At 46.9% G+C, this 19,218-nt stretch overlaps 1 protein-coding gene across 1 annotated transcript; it reads left to right on the forward strand.

Moving 5' to 3' along the window:
• The first annotated feature begins 1,152 nt into the window (after positions 1 to 1,152).
• Positions 1,153 to 17,260, forward strand: LOC132765287 (zinc finger protein 665-like). The gene is made up of 5 exons (XM_060759555.2): positions 1,153 to 1,327; positions 7,379 to 7,981; positions 8,992 to 9,074; positions 10,369 to 10,489; positions 12,280 to 17,260. Exons 1-5 carry the CDS (start codon positions 1,153 to 1,155, stop codon positions 14,157 to 14,159), a joined length of 2,862 nt encoding a protein of 953 aa, XP_060615538.2. The 3' UTR covers positions 14,160 to 17,260.
• Positions 17,261 to 19,218: the final 1,958 nt, after the last annotated feature.

Consider the following 19,218-nt stretch of genomic DNA (forward strand, 5'->3'; position numbering starts at 1 on the left):
TAATCATAGAATCCTAGAGTTGGAGGAGACCTCATGGGCCATCCAGTCCAACCCCATTCTGCCAAGAAGCAGGAATATTGCATCAAAGCACCCCCGAGAGATGGCCATCCAGCCTCTGTTTAAAAGCCTCCGTAGAAGGAGCCTCCACCACACTCCAGGACAGAGAGTTCCACAGAGGAGTAATGTAGTATATGAAGACTTATGTGGATATTAGGCTTACCTGTACCTTTTGTATTCCGGTATTCATTACACATAAATCCATGTCCATCTATTGCACTGTATTATTTACCAAAGGCTTGATCCCAAAGCCATGTTTTCACCTCTCTCTGAACTTCAGGAGGGAAGGGGCTGATCTGATATCGCTGGGGAGGGAGTTCCATAGCCGAGGGACACCACTGAAAAGGCCTCTCTCATTCCCACCAACAAAAGATTTTCCCAGGCTCAGCCAGGCCTTCAAATGCTAATGAAGGTGGTCAGTTGAAACATTCACACCTAGCTCCAGCAGAGAAGAGCTCTTTGCCCCACCCCAGCCATTCCACAGATATATAAACCCATTGTCCTAATTCCAACAGACCTCACTACCTCTGAGGATGCTTGCCATAGATGCAGGCGAAACGGCAGGAGAAAATGCCTCTAGAACATGGCCCTATAGCCCGAAAAAACCCACAAGAACCTAGTGATTCCAGCCATGAAAGCCTTCGACAATACATTGAACAAGAAATACTGTTTACTCACAAGCATAAAGGAATTACATATTTTTAGAAACCAACACTTTCTCATTACTTTATTTTCCAGATCACCAGACTGGGCCACAGCAACGCCTGGCAGGGGACGGCTAGTAGTCAATAAAACAGAAATACCGTAGATGTTTTTTTTCTGAAACTCCCAGCCTCTCTCCATTATCCAGCGGATGTTGGCAATGTGGCCTCTCCTTCCTCTACCTTTTCTAAACCCAGCTTGTCCATCTGGCCACTCTCTCTCCATGTCTTGCTGGAGTCTTCCTGGCAGTATCTTGAGCATGACCTTCCTGGCATGTGAAATGAATGCCACTGTACCAAAGTTTGAGCCTTCTTTAGCATTTCCCTTTTTTGGTTTGGGGATAGAAGTTGAATGGAAGTTGAGTCTCCCTAAAAGAGGAGGGGGCTGGACTGGATGACCCTGGGGGTCCCCTTGCAAAGCTATGAGCCTATGAACCAATGGAAGGAGAGAAGGGGCGTGGAAAGGGGAGGCCCCTCCCACCCCGCGAGAGAGCAGCCTGGACCCAGGAAAGGGGAGCCAGGCCTGGAAAGAGGGGGGCCTGCCCTGTTTCCCCCAGTTTGGGCAATGGGTGAGTCCTCCTTCCCTGCCTTGGGGATTTTGGGGAGGTCCTGGATCTGCAAGGAAAAGGGGGAGGGGAAGCATAGCAAAAGGGAGGGGAGGGAAGAAGGGGAGACCTCCCATTGATTACTCATGGAGGAGGAAAGAAGGAAAGGCTGGAGAGGAGGAAAAAGGGAGAGGAGACAAAGGCCCACCAACTGGGTTTTGGACTACACCTCCCAGTATCCCTGGCCAGGGGGGACACAAGGAGGGCCTCAGGCATCCTCCACCCCTTCTCCCAAATGTTATTTGTTCTTAAACCTGGGGGAACACCTCTGTGTGCATGGCTAGGTCCCCAAGTATGACTCACTGGTTCCCATACAGTCTCAATCCTCCAAAACTAAACCCACCCAATGTGCAGGACCACCTGTGTCCCTCTGCCTTGGAAAGCCCACCTTGGGCAAGGCACACACTCCCAGCCTCAGATCAGCAGAGCTTTCCCAATGTATTGGTGTGTTGCAACAATGTATTGGTGTGTTGCGCAAATGTAACAAGCAACCTCTAAGTCTATGAGAAATATACAATGTTGTTGTTGTTCATTCATTCAGTCGTCTCCGACTCCTCGTGACCTCATGGACCAGCCCACGCCAGAGCTCCCTGTCGGCCGTTACCACCCCCAGCTCCCTCCAGGTCAGTCCAGTCACTTCAAGGATGCCATCCATCCATCTTGCCCTTGGTCAGCCCCTCTTCCTTTTGCCTTCCACTTTCCCCAGCATCATTGTCTTCTCTAGGCTTTCCTGTCTCCTCATGATGTGGCCAAAGGACTTCAACTTTGTCTCTAGTATCTTTCCCTCCAGTGAGCAGTCGGGCTTTATTTCCTGGAGGATGGACTGGTTGGATCTTCTCGCAGTCCAAGGCACTCTCAGCACTTTCCTCCAACACCACAGCTCAAAAGCATCTCTCTTCCTTCGCTCAGCCTTCCCTAAGGTCCAGCTCTCACATCATAGGTTACTACAGGGAATACCATGGCCTTGACTAGGCAATGGATCTTTGTTGCCAGTCTGATGTCTCTACTCTTTACTATTTTATCGAGATTGGACATTGCTCTCCTCCCAAGAAGTAAGCGTCTTCTGATTTCCTGGCCACAGTCTGCATCTGCAGTAATCTTTGCACCTAGAAATACAAAGTCTGTCACGGCCTCCACGGTTTCTCCCTCTATTTTCCAGTTGTCAATCATTCTTGTTGCCATAATCTTGGTTTTTTTGACATTTAGCTGCAACCCGGCTTTTGCGCTTTCTTCTTTCACCTTGGTTAGAAGGCTCCTCAGCTCCTCCTCGCTTTCGGCCATCAGAGTGGTGTCATCTGCATATCTGAGGTTGTGAATGTTTCTTCCAGTAATTTTCACCCCAGCTTTGCATTCATCCAGCCCCGCACATCCTCGCATGATGTGTTCTGCATACAAGTTAAAAAGGTTGGGTGAGAGGATGCAGCCTTGCCGTACGCCTTTCCCAATCTTGAACCAGTCTGTTGTTCCGTGGTCAGTTCTGACTGTTGCTCCTTGGTCCTTGTACAGATTCCTCAGGAGAGAGACAAGGTGGCTTGGGATGCCCATCCCACCAAGAACTTGCCACAATTTATGATGATCCACACGGTCAAAGGCTTTAGAATAGTCAATGAAGCAGAAGTAGATGTTTTTCTGAAACTCCCTGCCTTTCTCCATTATCCAGCGGATATTGGCAATCTGGTCTCTCGTTCCTCTGCCTTTTCTAAACCCAGCTTGAACATCTGGCAACTCTCGCTCCATGTATTGCTGGAGTCTTCCTTGCAGGATCTTGAGCATTACTTTACTGGCATGAGAAATATACAATACATTGTATATTTTCAAATGTATAAATGAAAGGTTTTCATGAGATACATAGTATCCTCATATATTTCATTATGAGTTGGCTGTGGCACAGCTAGCTGATGGTCAGCTTCATTAAAATCACTACTGACCAAGAGGTCATGAGTTTGAAGCCAGCCCGGGTCGGGGGGAGCTTCCGGCCATTAGTCTAGCTTGCTGTCGACCTATGCGGTCTGAAAGATAGTTGCACCTGTCAAGTAGGAAATTTAGGTACCTGGGTTGTTGTAGGTTTTTCAGGCTGTGTCACCATGTTCTTGAAGCATTATATCCTGACTACTGACCGAGAGGTCATGAGTTTGAAGCCAGCCCTGGTCAGAGTGAGCTTCCGGCCATTAGTCGACCTATGCTTGCTGTCGACCTATGCAGCCTGAAAGACAGTTGCACCTGTCAAGTAGGAAATTTAGAATCATAGAGATGGAAGAGACCTCATCAGCCATCCAGTCCAACCCCATTTGGCCAAGAAGCAGGAAAATTGCATTCAAAACACCCCCGCCAGATAGCCATCCAACCTCTGTTTAAAAGCTTCCAAAGACGGAGCCTCCACCACACTCCGGGGCAGAGAGTTCCACTGCTGAACGGCTCTCACAATCAGGAAGTTATCTATTCCGCTGCATTCTCAAAAGCTTGCTCAAAGAGCCAGGTCTTTACTTTTTTTTTGGGAAGTCAGGAGGGAGGCGGCCGATCTTATATCCCTGGGGAGGGAGTTCCATAGCTGGGGGGCCACCACTGAGAAGGCCCTGTCCTTCGTCTCAACCAATCGCACTTGCGAGGCAGGTGGGATCAAAAGCAAGGCCTCCCCAGACAATCTTAAGCTCCTAGATGGTTCATAGGAGGAAATACATTCGGACAGGTAAGCTTAGGCTCTTAGGCTTGTCTCTTTTCTCACAGGGAGGTTGTAAAGCTCAAGTTGGAAGCAGACAGGAACTGCATGCTGTTTGAATAAATTGGAGGCAAGATGTGATAGAGATCGAAGTCACAAATACATAACAGACAAGTCTCCTAGGTGGAGCAAAAGCTTGGATTGGAGTCTGGCCAAGGCCTAAAGCAGAGCTTTTCAGACGGCGTGTTGCAACATGTTAGTGTCAGCTGCAGCGTGTAGGTGTGTCATGCAAATTTTACGAGAGGTCTCTGAATCTATGTGAAATAAGCAATAAATCATTAAAAAACAAACAAATGAAAGGTGTGCTGCATCCTCATATGTATGTACTGTATTTATGTGACTGTATCTTGTGTAAAGGGTTGGTTTAACTTCAGGTTTTACTGTGTTGCAAAATGATGGAATACAGAAACATTATAAATGAAAGAGTTTCATGTGATATGGTGTATGGCCATAAATGTCATTACTTACTTAGGCAACCCTAACAGTCCAATGAGTGTTCATCACCCCTAAACTCTCTCTCTCACACACACACAACCCAGCAGGATGGACTTAAAACCCCCAAAATACACCATATATACATATACACTCATATACATATACACATGCATACATACATACACACACACATATATACACAAGCACACACAAATATACACACATACATATACATAGACACATATTGTTGTGATGGAGTCTTCGAGTAGTGATACTACTGGGAGTATTAAGAGGGGAAGAAAGACTACTCATGAGCAAGACTCCGATGAGGGGCAACAGAGAAAGTGGTTCAGGGAAATACATATGGAATCCAGTGATGATGAATCATTTGAGGGCTTCGCAGGGAATAATGGGTCTGAGACTGAGGAGAGTGGTATGGCAAGTTCAGAGGATGAAGAAATGGATTGGACTAAAGTGCGGGAGGTTCAGAACGTTTGTGAAGAGACCACAAGTAGCGACACGTTTGTGGTGTTCTCTTGTTGGCACAGTGGGGATCTGGCTGAGTCTTGGGGAGTTATGGGTCTGGATAGAAGATGGAGAGATTGGAGAGATCAGTAAAGGGCTTCAGGTGAAAGGAGGTCTGGTGGGGCAGGCATTGTCTGATTCCAGTTCTGAGGAGGAATTGGGGCAAGAGGTTTCAGCTGATAACAGGGTGTCGGCTGGTTCCAGTTCAGAGGATGATTTGTGAATAAAAGTGGGGTTGGGAGATGGGGTTCCTTGCAGTCGGCAAGGTGTTGATGGGTATTTGTGTGTCCTTGAGAGCTGTTTCAAAAAAACATGTTTGGGAAGACTTCTGTGGACCTGCTGCACGGCCGTTCTTCGTTTTGGCTCTGTATATGACCTAGACTAGATTATCATGTTTGCTGCCTTCTCCTTCCTCGACCTGGATTGGATTCGCAACGACAACTACATCACGTTTGGATTGACTTGGTAGACGACTTCGGCCTTGCTGTTCAACCCTTCATATTCGCTAATGTCCTGCTGCAGATTGGAGTGCCCTTTTCCTGCTGATTGCATAGCTTTAAGTTTAAACCGGATTATATTCCTGTTTAATCTGGGTTATTTTCCAGGTCCTGTTTTTTGGGTTAACTGTGGGTAATACTGTGTTTCACACTGAAGAATAAGTGTTTTGAGCCTTTTGGTTTGTTTTTTGGACTTTCTTGGTTGTGAACTAATAAACTTTACTTTTATTAAATACTGGTCTGGCACTTTAAGGGGTACACATGCACAATACATTCACACATATATACACACAAATATGCATATAGACAAGCACAGACATATACACAATATACATATACACACATGAACACACAAATATACACACACATATACTCATATATACACACACATATGCATACCTATATATATGTGTGTGCAAACACACATATATACACATATACACAAAAATATCCACACATATATACACACACAAAACACATATACACAGTGGAGCTGGGACGCCTCTGCTGTCCCAGCTCCACTGGCTGCCGATTCGCTACCGGGCCCAATTTAAGGTGCTGGTGTTATCCTACAAAGCCCTAAACGGTTCCGGCCCAAAGTACCTTGCAGACCGCATCTCGGCCTACGAGCCCACGAGGGCCTTGAGATCATCCGGGGAGGCCCTTCTCTCGGTCCCGCCTGCCTCACAGGCTCGTCTGGCGGGGACGAGAGAGCGGGCCTTCTCGGTGGTGGCCCCCCGGCTGTGGAACACCCTCCCTGCTGAAGTTAGACAGGCGCCCTCCTTGATGGCCTTTCGTAGGAGCCTGAAAACATGGCTCTTCGAGCAGGCCTTCAACTGAGTGTATCTTGGAATGACATTGGAATGAACTAGGACTATGAATTTTCGGCTATGACCCCAGGACTCGACGAAGCGGATTTTTAGTATAAGTATATGTTATGTTGTATCTGTCTGGTTTGTATTGTCGTGATTTACTGTACACTGTTTTTCCTTGTTGCTGTTCACCGCCCCGAGTCGCCCTCGGGCTGAGAGGGGCGGTCAATAAATGCAAGAAATAAATAAATAAATAATAAATAAATATATGCAGACTGGGCCACAGTAACGCATGGCAGGGGATGGCTAGTGAATAATAAGATGGAATTAAATTAAAATAGACTTACTGTATATAAATGAGACTTACCTCATTCCCCCTTTAAAAAGAATCCAAACTTAGATTAATACAGTTTTAGGTAGATTTCATATCTTCTCTTAGTAGTGAGATTTGATAGCCATGTATAAATATGTGAGAGGAAGCCACAGGGAGGAGGGAGCAAGCTTGTTTTCTGCTTCCCTGGAGACTAGGACGCAGTGGAACAATGGCTTCAAACTACAAGAGAGGAGATTCCATCTGAACACGAGGAAGAACTTCCTGACTGTGAGAGCCGTTCAGCAGTGGAACTCTCTGCCCTGGAGTGTGGTGGAGGCTCCTTCTTTGGAGGCTTTTAAACAGAGGCTGGATGGCCAGCTGTCAGGGGTGATTTGAATGCAATATTCCTGCTTCTTGGCTGAATGGGGTTGGACTGGATGGCCCCTGAGGTCTCTTCCAACTCTAGGATTCTATGATTCTATGACTATGCAATGTGTTGCTTACTGGAGAGGGGAAGAGATTTAAGACAGGATTCTTACCTCCTTCTCAACTCGCAGAGTGGTGCTTCCCAAAATGTACATTAAACCAGCCAGGGCTTTGTTTTTCCTACAGGAAAGACATGCAGAACCCATGTAAAAAATGAATTTCAATGTCCCCTTTTCTCTTGAGAATGGTAATTAATTAACCTGGACTTCATCTCGCTTTTGTCTTGCCTAGACTTTGCTTCACAACATCTTCAGATGGAGAAGGGAAGAGCTTCTTCAGTCTTGATGGAGCCAAAGATGGTGAAGCCAGACCAGGCCAGCCCTGAAGGCGGAAGAGAGCCCAATGAAATGTGGGGCAGGAGAAGGGTTGGGTTCCCAGGTGAAATGGGTCAGGATGTCCTGGAGGAGAAGACCTTCAGCGCAGACCTTCAGTGCCAACGCTTCCGGTGCTTCTGGTATGAGGAGGCCTTGGGTCCCCGAGAGGTTTGCAGCCACCTCCACTCTCTGTGCCGCCTGTGGCTGAAGCCCGAGCGACACTCCAAGGCGGAGATGCTGGACCTGGTCATCCTGGAGCAGTTCCTGGCTTTCCTTCCGGCCGAGATGGAGCGCTGGGTGAGGGAATGTGGGGCAGAGACCAGCTCCCAGGCCGTGGCCTTGGCTGAAGGATTCCTCCTGAGTCGGGCGGAAGAGGAGAAGGTGCTTCAGGAAGAGCGGCAGGAGAGAGATGTCCTTCAGGCCCAGGAGGCCCCACCAGGCACCAGCCAGGGCTTCTCTTCCAGGTGGAGCAAGCTGGAGGAGGAGGAGGAGGAGGAGGACACAAGGGCTGCTCCACCAGGTGAGAGGCCTTTTGTTTGTTCTCTTGCTCTCAAGGGTCCATCAAATGTAGGGTCTACTGTTATGTCCCCACAAATACTACTTTCCATTGCTGCTTTGAGAACATTTTTAGGAACATGCAGTATGCATTGTAGAATCATAAAATCATAGAATCTTAGAGTTGGAAGAGACCTCGTGGGCCATCCAGTCCAACCCCATTCTGCTAAGAATCAGGAAAATTGCATTCAAAGCACCCCTGACAGATGGCCATCCAGCCTCTCCTTAAAAGCCTCCAAAGAAGGAGCCTCCACCACACTCCGGAGCAGGGAGAGAGTTCTACTGAAGTTCTTCCTCATGTTCAGGTGGAATCTCCTTTCCTGTAGTTGGAAGCCATTGTTCCATTGCGTCCTAGTCTCCAGGGCAGCAGAAAACAAGCTTGCTCCCTCCTCCCTAGGACTTCCCCTCACATCTTGATCCATGGCCCTCATCATGTCTCCTCTCAGCCTTCTCTCCTTCAGGCTAAACATGCCCATCTCTTTAAGCCGTTCCTCATAGGGCTTGTTCTCCAGACCCTTGATCATTTTAGTCGCCCTCCTCTGGGCACATTCCAGCTTAGAGTCAACATCTCCCTTCAAATGCGGTGCCCAATCAGCCTACCACAATTTCAAATTTCACTTTTTGCAAAATTGATTAGAAGCAAAACTTCTATGTTATCTTTAGGGGTCTTCAGGTTCTCCAGGATGATACATTCATAGTGCGGGACCTAGAGATTCTCATTGAGAACAGTTCTCAATGTGTGATTTTACATATATTGTGCTGGAGGATTTAGAGACATCTAGAGACACGCTCTCCCAGATTAGAATGAATGGTGTGTTTCTACTTTGCAGGGGTTCTGTGCCCCTCACTCTAGAGTCTAGATTATGCAATGACTGCAACAATCTGTATTGTTCGGATTGCAAACCTCTTGAGGACTTAAGGAAGTTTGAGAAACAAATAAATTAAACTCCCATTCCCTTCTTTGCCATTTTACAGGCAATGAGCCAAGGATGCTGGAAAGAAGCAATAGTTCAGCTCTTTGTGGTGCAGGAGAAATAGCGTCTGTGGAACAGGATCAGGTAAAAAGATGGAAATGGATTTGAACTAGACATAATAGTAAACGTGTCCATGGCCCAAAAGCTTGGGGTGTTGTTGTTTTATGCTTAATAAGTAGTCTCAGAATGGCAATTAAAGCAGTGTGAAACTTTCCTGGATATTCCACAGATATATAAACCCCATTTTCCTAGTTTCCAACAGACCTCCCAACCTCTGAGGGTGCCTGCCATAGATGCAGGTAAAACATCAGGAGAGAATGCTTCTGGAACATGGCCAGACAGCCTGGAAAATTCACAACAACCCAATGATTCTGGCCATGAAAGTACTGGCAGTGGGTCAGTAGGTGACTGCGAAGCCCTGTTCTTGACCTGCATCTCCTCCCGCAGTGAGAGCATTGGTTTCCAGGTGGAAGGCGGTCCCGGTCGGGGTTGGCTTGATGTGCCTTCCTCTTGGCACATTTCTCCCTTTCGCCCTCCATTCGTGCCTCTTCAAATTCTACAGCACTGCTGGTCACAGCTGACCTCCAGCTAGAGTAGTCGAGGGCCAGGACTTCCCAGTTATCTGTGTCTATGCCAGAGCATTTAAGGTTGCTTTGAGCCCATCTTTCAATCTCTTTTCCTGCCCACCAACATTTAGTTTTCCGTTCTTGAGTTTGGAATAGAGCAACTGCTTTGGGAGACGGTGGTCGGGCATCCGGACAGCGTGGCCGGTCCATCGGAGTTGATGGCGGAGGAGCATCGCTTCAATGCTGGTGGTCTTTGCTTCTTCCAGCACGCTGACATTTGTCTGCTTGTCTTCCCAAGAGATGTGCAGGATTTTTCAGAGGCAGTGCTGATGGAATAGTTCCAGGAGTTGCATGTGACATCTGTAGACAGTCCACGTCTCGCAGGCGTCTAGCAGGGTTGGGAGGACAATGGCTTTATAAACAAGCACCTTGGTCTCCCTACGGATGTCCTGGTTCACAAACACTCTCTGCTTCATTCTGTTGCACGTTTATGGTTTTATCTTATTGATATATTCATTTAATTTTTTAACTTAAGTATTTTGTGAATACAGTGTTTTTTAATCCTTTGTGACTTGTCTCAAACTGGGATAAGGCTGGATATAAAAAACAATATCATCAACAATATACATCCACCAAGACCTATACAGTGCTCTCCATTTCAGGCATATTTACAGTTAGGAAGGCTGGAAATACACTGCCAGAAGGCCCATCTGTCTTTAGAATTTCATTGAGCTGGTTTGTGTATACATTGGATTCTGCTTAGCAGCAGAAGAAGCATTATTGATCTCTGTGTCCAAATTCTCTTCTTTCAGGTGACTTTTGAAGATGTGGCTGTGACTTTCAGTGATGCTGAGTGGGCTCTGCTGGATCCGGATCACCAAGTCTTGTACAAGGAGGTCATGGATCAGAATTATCAGATGGTGGTTTCTTTCGGTAAGGATCCCTCTGTCCCTTGATCATAAAAATCAGTTTAGGCATTTCCACCCATTCCTACAGTGTCACTGTATAAGTTCATGGTCATGACTCACCTGTGTGAGTCACTTCTGGTTTCTGATCAGAATGGTAAGAAACGATTCTCCTCTGGGCTTCAAAGTGACACTTAAGGCAATTCAATACTACATAACTCATGGCGTCTCTTAGTTAAAATCAAGATTCAATCTCGTCATCCAGTCGTTTCATGTTCCAATATTTGCTACACTGCCTTTTTGAATGCCTGCTCGAATAACCAGGTTTTAACCTTCCTAAGAAATGCTAACAGAGAAGGGGCTGATCTAATATCTCTGGGAAGAGCATTCCATAGCTGAGGGGCCACCACTGAGAAGGCCTTGTCTCTCGTCCCCGCCAAACGTATTTGTGACGCAGGCGGGATCGAGAGCAGGGCCTCCCCAGACAATCTTAACATCCTATCTGGTTCATAGGAGGAGATACGTTCGAACAGGTAAGTTGGGCCAGAACCATTTAGAGCTTTATAGGCTAGAGCCAGCACTTTGAATTGTGCCTGGTAGCAAACTGGTAGCCAGTGGAGCTGGCGCAACAGAGGAGTTGTATGCTCCCTGAGCGCCCCTCCTGTTAGTAACCTGGCTGCCGCCCGTTGAACTATTTGAAGCTTCCAGACAGTCTTCAAAGGCAAGCCCACGTTGAGACTGTTGCAGTAGTCTATATGGGATGTAACTAGAGCGTGGACTACCGTGGCCAAGTCAGACTTCCCAAGGTACAGGTGCAGGCTGGCACATGAGTTTTAACTGTGCGAATGCTCCCCTGCTCACCACTGACACCTGGGGTTCCAGGCTCAGGGATGAGTCCAGGATCACACCCAGGCTGCGAACCTGCGTCTTCATGGGGAGTATAACCCCATCCAGCACAGGCTGTAACCCTATACCTTGTTCGACCTTATGAATGACCAGGAGGACCTCTGTCTTGTATGGATTCAATTTCAATTTGTTCGCCCTCATCCAGTCCATCACAGTGGCCAAGCACCAGTAAAGGACCTGGACAACCTCCTTAGTAACAGGTAGGAAGGAGTGACAGAGTTGGACGCCATCTGCATACAGGTGACACCGCACCCTGAAACTCCGGATGAGCTCCCCCAGCGGCTTCATGTAGATGTTAAACAATATGGGAGACAGTATTGATCCCTGAGGAACCCCACAAGACAATGGTTGTGGGGTTGAACAGGTGTCTCCCAATAACACCTTCTGGGTGCAACCCTCCAGAAAGGACCGGAGCCACTGTAAAATAGTACCTCCAAGGCCCATTCCAGAGAGGCATCCCAGAAGGATACCATGATTGACAGTATTGGCCACTGAGAGGTCCAGCAGAACCAACAGGGACACACTCCCACTGTCCAACTCCCGGCATAGATCATCAACTAAGGCGACCAAGGCTTAGTGTTGAGTATTGCTCTCAAATATTTTTGGATTGCAAGTCTCATCATTCCCCACTGTGGATTCTGCTATGCTGGTAGTTGTCACCCAACAACTTCTGAAAGACCACATCCCACAACTTCTCAGGAAAAAATAAGAGCAAGGAAAGAAAGCTGCATACTAGAACATACATACAATAAGTAAACAATAGGATTATAGCTAAACAAATGACTTGAGGAGGCTTGAAGGAGGTTGTAATTTCCAACACTTTCTCATTCTCTCTCTTGACATTTCTGCCTGTGGACTGATGCCATGCTCCCTTTTCTCGCTTCTTCTTATTCTTTGTGTTTTTCTTTCAAGGTGGAGATGGGTTGCAAACAGACAGATGTGTAGAGGAGAGCATAACAACGGAAGCAGAGGAAGATAGACGGAGCCAGCACCCTGCCAACTGTGATTATATCACAAAACACATAGAGCAAGCACAACCAAAAAGCCATCCATCAGAAGAAACATTTGAATTTAGTAAACATGACAAGTACAATCATCATCACTATCCATATACACACCTGGAGTGTGGGAAAAGCTTCCATCAAAACAGAGCCCTCAGTAGGCACCACAAAACCCACACGGGAGTGAAACCATATAAATGCCTGGAGTGTGGAAAAGCCTTTGTTTACAAGACAAGCCTCGTAGGGCATGAAATGAATCACAGAGGAGAGAAACCCTATCAATGCTTGGAGTGTGGGAAGAGTTTCAGCTACAAATCAGTCCTTAAAAACCACCAGGAGAGGCATAAAGAAGAGAAACCATATAAATGTCTGGATTGTGGGAAAAGCTTTCATCGTAATGGAGACCTCAGCAGACACCAGAAAATCCACACGGGACAGAAGCCATATAAATGCCTGGAGTGTGGGAAATGCTTTACCGAAAAGAGAAGCCTCATACGGCATGGAGTGATTCACAGAGGAGAGAAACCTTATCAATGCCTGGAGTGTGGGAAGGTCTTCAGTTACAAATCACGCCTCAAGAGTCACCAGAATAGTCATACGGAAGAGAAATCCTACACATATCTTCAGTGTGAGGAGAATCTCGAACCAGTCCTTAAAAATCACCAGGATAGGCCTACAGAAGAGAAACCTTTCAAGTGTTTCGACTGTGGGAAAAGCTTCCATCATAATGGAACGCTCACTAGGCACCAGAAAACCCACACGGGAGAGAAACCACATAAATGCCAGGTGTGTGGAAAAGCTTTTATTGACAAGACGAGTCTCGTAGGTCACGAAATGAACCACAGAGGAGAGAAACCCTATCAATGCCTGGAGTGTGGGAAGAGCTATAGCTTTAAATCAGTCCTCAAAAACCACCTGGATAGGCATGCAGGAGGGAAACCATACACATGCCTGGATTGTGGGAAAAGCTTCCATCATAATGGAGACCTTAGTAGACACAAAAAAACCCACATCGGAGAGAAACCATATAAATGCCTGGAGTGTGGGAAAGGCTTTACTAGAAAGAGAAGTCTCGTACAACACAGAATGACTCACGGAGGAGAGGAGTCGTATCAATGCCTGGAGTGTGGTAAGAGTTTCGGCTGCGAATCACACCTCAATCGTCACCAGAAGAGTCATAGAGAAGAGAAACCATACATATGTCTGTATTGTGGGAAAAGCTTCAATCATAATGGAACCCTCCTTAGGCACCAAAAAACTCACACAGGAGAGAAACCATATAAATGCCAGGTGTGTGGAAAAGGTTTTATTGACAAGACGAGTCTCGTAGGTCACGAAATGAATCACAGAGGAGAGAAGCCCTATCAGTGCCTGGAGTGTGGGAAGGGTTTTAGCTTCAAATCGGTCCTTAAAAACCACCGGGATAGACATACAGAAGAGAAACCATACACATGCCTGGATTGTGGGAAAAGCTTTCATCGTAACGGAGACCTTAGCAGGCACAAAAAAACCCACACGGGAGGGAAACCATATAAATGCCTGGAGTGTGGGAAAGGCTTTAGTCAAAAGAGAAGTCTCATCGGGCACGAAATGAATCACAGAGGAGAGAAGCCCTATAAATACCAGGAAAGTAATACAAAACAGAAATCTTACACATACCTTCTTGGAGATTCGGCAGAGGCTGTTCCATGTGCTGAGTCTTCCATGGGGACCTGCACATTTCCTGATGACAACCTCTGTTGCACCTCTCCTTGTTCTGAAGCTGGAGAGACCTTCAAGTTGATTCTGTAGCTTTAAACTTATAGAGTTATTCCTGTGTGTAATATTCCTCCAAGGGTCTACTCCTGGGAAGCCCTGGCCATTGAATGTGCTAACTGGAGGTCAGCTGTAACCAGCAGTGCTGCAGAATTCGAAGAGGCACAAATGGAGGGCAAAAACATGCAGATCAAAAGGGAGAAATGTGCCAAGAGGAAGGCGCTTCAAGCTAACTTTGACCGGGACTGCCTTCCTCCTCAAAACCAATGTCCTTACTGCGGGAAAACATGCAGATCAAGAATAGGGCTCCACAGTCAGCAACAGACCTACCGCCAAGACACAATACTTGGAGGACCATCATCCTTGAGCTACGAGGGATCGCCTAACTCAACTCATAGAATGCTGACATGGGTGGGATGCATTGGGAAATATGGAGGACCACAGTTTGTGGATGCCTGGTCTACACTATATGTAAAACCGAAGTAGACCAGAAGTCCTGCCTTCCACCTGGAAACCAATGTCCTCACTGCGGGAGAAGATGTGGATCAAGAATAGGGCTCCACAGACACCTGTGGACCCATCGCCAAGACACTACATGTGGAGACCATCATCTTCAGGCTACGAGGATCGTCTAATGCAACGTAACATAACTACTCCTGTGTTTGGGGTATGACCTCCTCCTCAGACAGATCCGATGTGTGTTTCTCCTGTAAGACAGTCTGCTCTGCTAGATTCAAGGCAACCTCTTCCTTCCGTCCTAGGCCCAATGTTATTCCACATCCTCATTCATGGTTTGGATGAAGGTTTAGAGTAGGCATGTGCCATGGTTCTAAATGGTTCTAAAGTACTTACAAAACTAAAGTTCTGATGGTGAAAACTAGGGGATGCTGGTGCTTTGCTTCTACAGTGTTGCTAAAGTTTTGGTGGTGAAACTTTCAGAACTCTTAACACAACGTTCAAAATTTCATTATAAATGGCAGTTCCTAATAGGTTCTGTCATAAAGATCACCAATAATGAAATAATGACATTTTGAAAGTTTTGTTAAAGTTCTGAAATTTTCACCACCAGAACTTTAGCAACACTGTAGAAGCAAAGCACCAGCACCCCCTTCTCCCTTCTTCCTAGGCATAACCCAACCAATCAGCTTCGTGCATGCTTCTCTCTCCTTCACTCTCTACTGCTCCAAGCACCTGCATAGCTCAAGCCTGAACAAAAATGTAACCGTATCCAAAATCCCAGGCTCAGCCTTCGCCCTGGGCAAAACCCAACCAATCAACTTCATGCATGCTTCTCTCTCCTTCACTCTCTACTGCTCCAAGCACCTGAATAGCTCAAGCCTGAGCAAAAATGTAACAGTATCCAGGCTCAGCCTTCTACCCAGGCATAGCCCAACCAATGGGCTTCATGCATGCTTCTCTCTCCTTCACTCTCTACTGCTCCAAGCACCTGCATAGCTCAAGCCTGAACAAAAATGTAACAGTATCCAAAAGTTCCAGGCTCAGCCTTCTCCCCGGGCATAGCCCACCAATCAACTTCATGCATGTTTCTCTCTCCTTCACTCTCTACTGTTCCAAGCACCTGCATAGCTCAAGCCTGAACAAAATGTAACAGTATCCAGGCTCAGCCTTCTACCTGGGCATAGCCCAACCAATCAGCTTTATGCATGCTTAGCTCAAGCCTGAACAAAAATGTAACAGTATCAAAAAGTCCCAGGCTCAGCCTTCTCCCCGGGCATAGCCTAACCAACCAGCTTCATGCATGCTTCTTTCTCCTTCACTCTCTACTGCTCCAAGCACCTGCACAAAAATGTAACAGTACCAAAAGTCCCAGGCTCAGCCTTCTCCCCGGGCGTAGCCCAACCAATCAGCTTCATGCATGCTTCTCTCTCCTTCACTTTCTACTGCTCCAAGCACCTGCAAAGCTCAAGCCTGAACAAAAATGTAACAGTATCCAAAAGTCCCAGGCTCAGCCTTCTCCCCGGGCATAGCTCAACCAACCGGCTTCATGCATGCTTTTCTCTCCTTCACTCTCTACTGCTCCAAGCACCTGCACAAAAATGTAACAGTACCAAAAGTCCCAGGCTCAGCCTTCTCCCTGGGCATAGTCCAACCAATCAGCTTCATGCATGCTTCTCTCTCCTTCACTCTCTACTGCTCAAAGCACCTGCATAGCTCAAGCTTGAACAAAAATGTAACAGTATCCAAAAGTCTCAGGCTCAGCCTGCTCTCCGGGCATAGCCCACCAATCAGCTTCATGCATGCTTCTCTCCACTCTCTACTGCTTGAAGCACCTGCATAGCTCAAACCTGAACAAAAATGTAACAGTACCCAAAAGTTCCAGGCTCAGCCTTCTCCCCAGGCATAGCCCAACCAATCAGCTTCATGCATGCTTCTCTCTCCTTCACTGTTCCAAGCACCTGCACAAAAATGTAACAGTATCAAAAAGTCCCAGGCTCAGCCTTCTCCCCGGGCATAGCCCAACCAATCAGCTTCATGCATCTTATTTTACAGTTGACACACACACACTCACTGATTCCTTGAATGCTCCAACAGTATCCACACTGTTTCTTTCCTTTTCAGGTCCAAGTTCTTATGTTTTGTGTTTGTTTTCGAAAGTTCAGTGAATTTTTTGCACTTCCTTTTAAAGATTTTGGCAAAGTTTTCATGGGGCCACATGGTGTAAAGGTTTGAATCTTGGATTTGGTCCATTTGGACTGTCAGTTTGAGCTTTCCTATCATTGCCACTGATGCCACACAGCCATAGAGTTCCAGGAGAGCTCATCATTGATGGGCAATTCCTTCCCCTCTTTGGTCTTTCTGCCAAAGTTTCCTTAGAGTTCGGTGGTCCTTTGTCAGAAGTTACCGTCCTGCTCCTCCTCAGCCATTGGAGGGTGGGAATCTGCATTGGGAGTGGGGAACACTCTCCCATTGGCTGACGAGTGGTGAGGTCCCGCCTCTGCAGGGAATCCTCATGACGTCAACAGAGCCTAGCCAATCATGGTGAAGCCAGTTCCAGCTGGGGTGGCCGCGGGGAATTTCAATGGATTGTATAAACATGTCTGTTTTGCAATGTATGGTATCTCAGCTTACTTTGGTGGACTACTGAATTGAATAAAATACCTCGGTAGCTTCTTCAACTTGGTGAGATTATTCATTGGGAAATTATTGGGTTGTAGCTTCTTCATCTCACCAAGTCCATGGATGGCCCATTGCTGGTGCCGGTATCCACTTATTAGGACTCGGTATCCGCGTTTCGGGTTTCATCATCTGCAACTTGGATCTCGCCATCCACGGTCAGTCTAAATTGCTTTATTTCAGTGGAGCCCCCGGTGGCGCAGTGTGCCGGCAGGACTGAAGACCGACAGGTCACAGGTTCGAATCCGGGGAGAGGCGGATGAGCTCCCTCTATCAGCTCCAGCTCCTCATGCAAGGACATGAGGGAAACCTCCCACAAGGATGATAAAAACATCACAATCATCCCAGCGTCCCCTGGGCAACGTCCTTGCAGACGGACAATTCTCTCACACCAGAAGCCACTTGCAGTTTCTCAAGTCGCTCCTGACACGACAATAAAAAGTGAATGTTTTCGCCACTTGCTGACTTACTGCATCACCCTAAATTTGATAGGATCTTAGAATCGTAGAATCAAAGAATCATAGAATCATAGAATCAAAGAGTTGGAAGAGACCTCATGGGCCATTATCCAGTCCAACCCCATTCTGCCAAGAAGCAGGAATATTGCATTCAAAGCACCCCTGACAGATGGCCATCCAGCCTCTGTTTCAAAGCTTCCAAAGAAGGAGCCTCCACCACACTCCAGGGCAGAGAGTTCCACTGCTGAATGGCTCTCACAGTCAGGTTCAGATGGATTCTCCTCTCTTGTAGTTTGAAGCCATTGTTCCATTGCGTCCTAGTCTCCAGGGAAGCAGAAAGCAAGCTTGCTCCCTCCTCCCTGTGGCTTCCTCTCAGCCTTCTCTTTTTCAGGCTAAACATGCCCAGTTCCCTAAGCCGCTCCTCATAGGGCTTGTTCTCCAGACCCTTGATCATTTTAGTCGCCCTCCTCTGGACACATTCCAGCTTGTCAATATCTCTCTTGAATTGTGGTGCCCAGAATTGGACACAATATTCCAGGTGTGGTCTAACCAAAGCGGAATAGAGCATGGGGAGCATTACTTCCCTAGATCTAGACACTATGCTCCTCTTGATGCAGGCCAAAATCCCATTGGCTTTTTTTGCCGCCACATCACATTGTTGGCTCATGTTTAACTTGTTGTCCATGAGGACTCCAAGATCTTTTTCACACGTACTGCTCTCGAGCCAGGCCTCGTCCCCCATTCTGTATCTTCATACCAAAGTAAAGCCTCCATGGGTTGTTTTTCTGGGCTATATGGCCATGTTCTAGAGGCATTTTCTCCTGATGTTTCGCCTGCATCTATGGCAAGCATCCTCAGAGGTAGTGAGGTCTGTTAGAAGTAGGAAAATGGGTTTATATATCCGTGGAGTCACCTGGGTGGGACAAAGGACTTTTGTCTGCTGGAGCTAGGTGTGAATGTTTCAACTGACCACCTAGCTCCAGCAGACAAGAGTTCTTTGTCCCACCCTGGTCATTCCACAGATATATAAACCCTTTTTCCGACTTCCAACAGACCTCACTACCTCTGAGGGTGCTTGTCATAGATGCAGGTGAAACGTCAGGAGAAAATGCCTCTAGAACATGGTAGTTGTGAATCCTGTAAACACAACACAAATACAAACAGCTCCCAAGCCCTGTAACACACAACTGAGCACCTTCGGCAATACATTAGACACACTTTGATTTAATGGTGGGACAGGCAGGCTCTTGTACCTGGTAGTTGTGAATCCTGTAAACACAACACAAATACAACCAGGTCCTTGGTTACCAATCTGAAAATTGGCACAACAACCCCTCTTCCACACAGCCATCGAAACAAAGGCGCCTTCTACACTGCCATATAATCCAGAGTATCAAAACTGGATTATCTGCTTTAATAATCTGGTTAATTATATAGTAGTGTAGAAGGGACCTAGAGCCAGCATCAGATTGGATGTACACCGCCATATAATCCATATTATC

Source organism: Anolis sagrei, chromosome 2, assembly GCF_037176765.1.
Source record: "Anolis sagrei isolate rAnoSag1 chromosome 2, rAnoSag1.mat, whole genome shotgun sequence".
In the NCBI taxonomy this organism is placed as follows: domain Eukaryota; kingdom Metazoa; phylum Chordata; class Lepidosauria; order Squamata; family Dactyloidae; genus Anolis; species Anolis sagrei.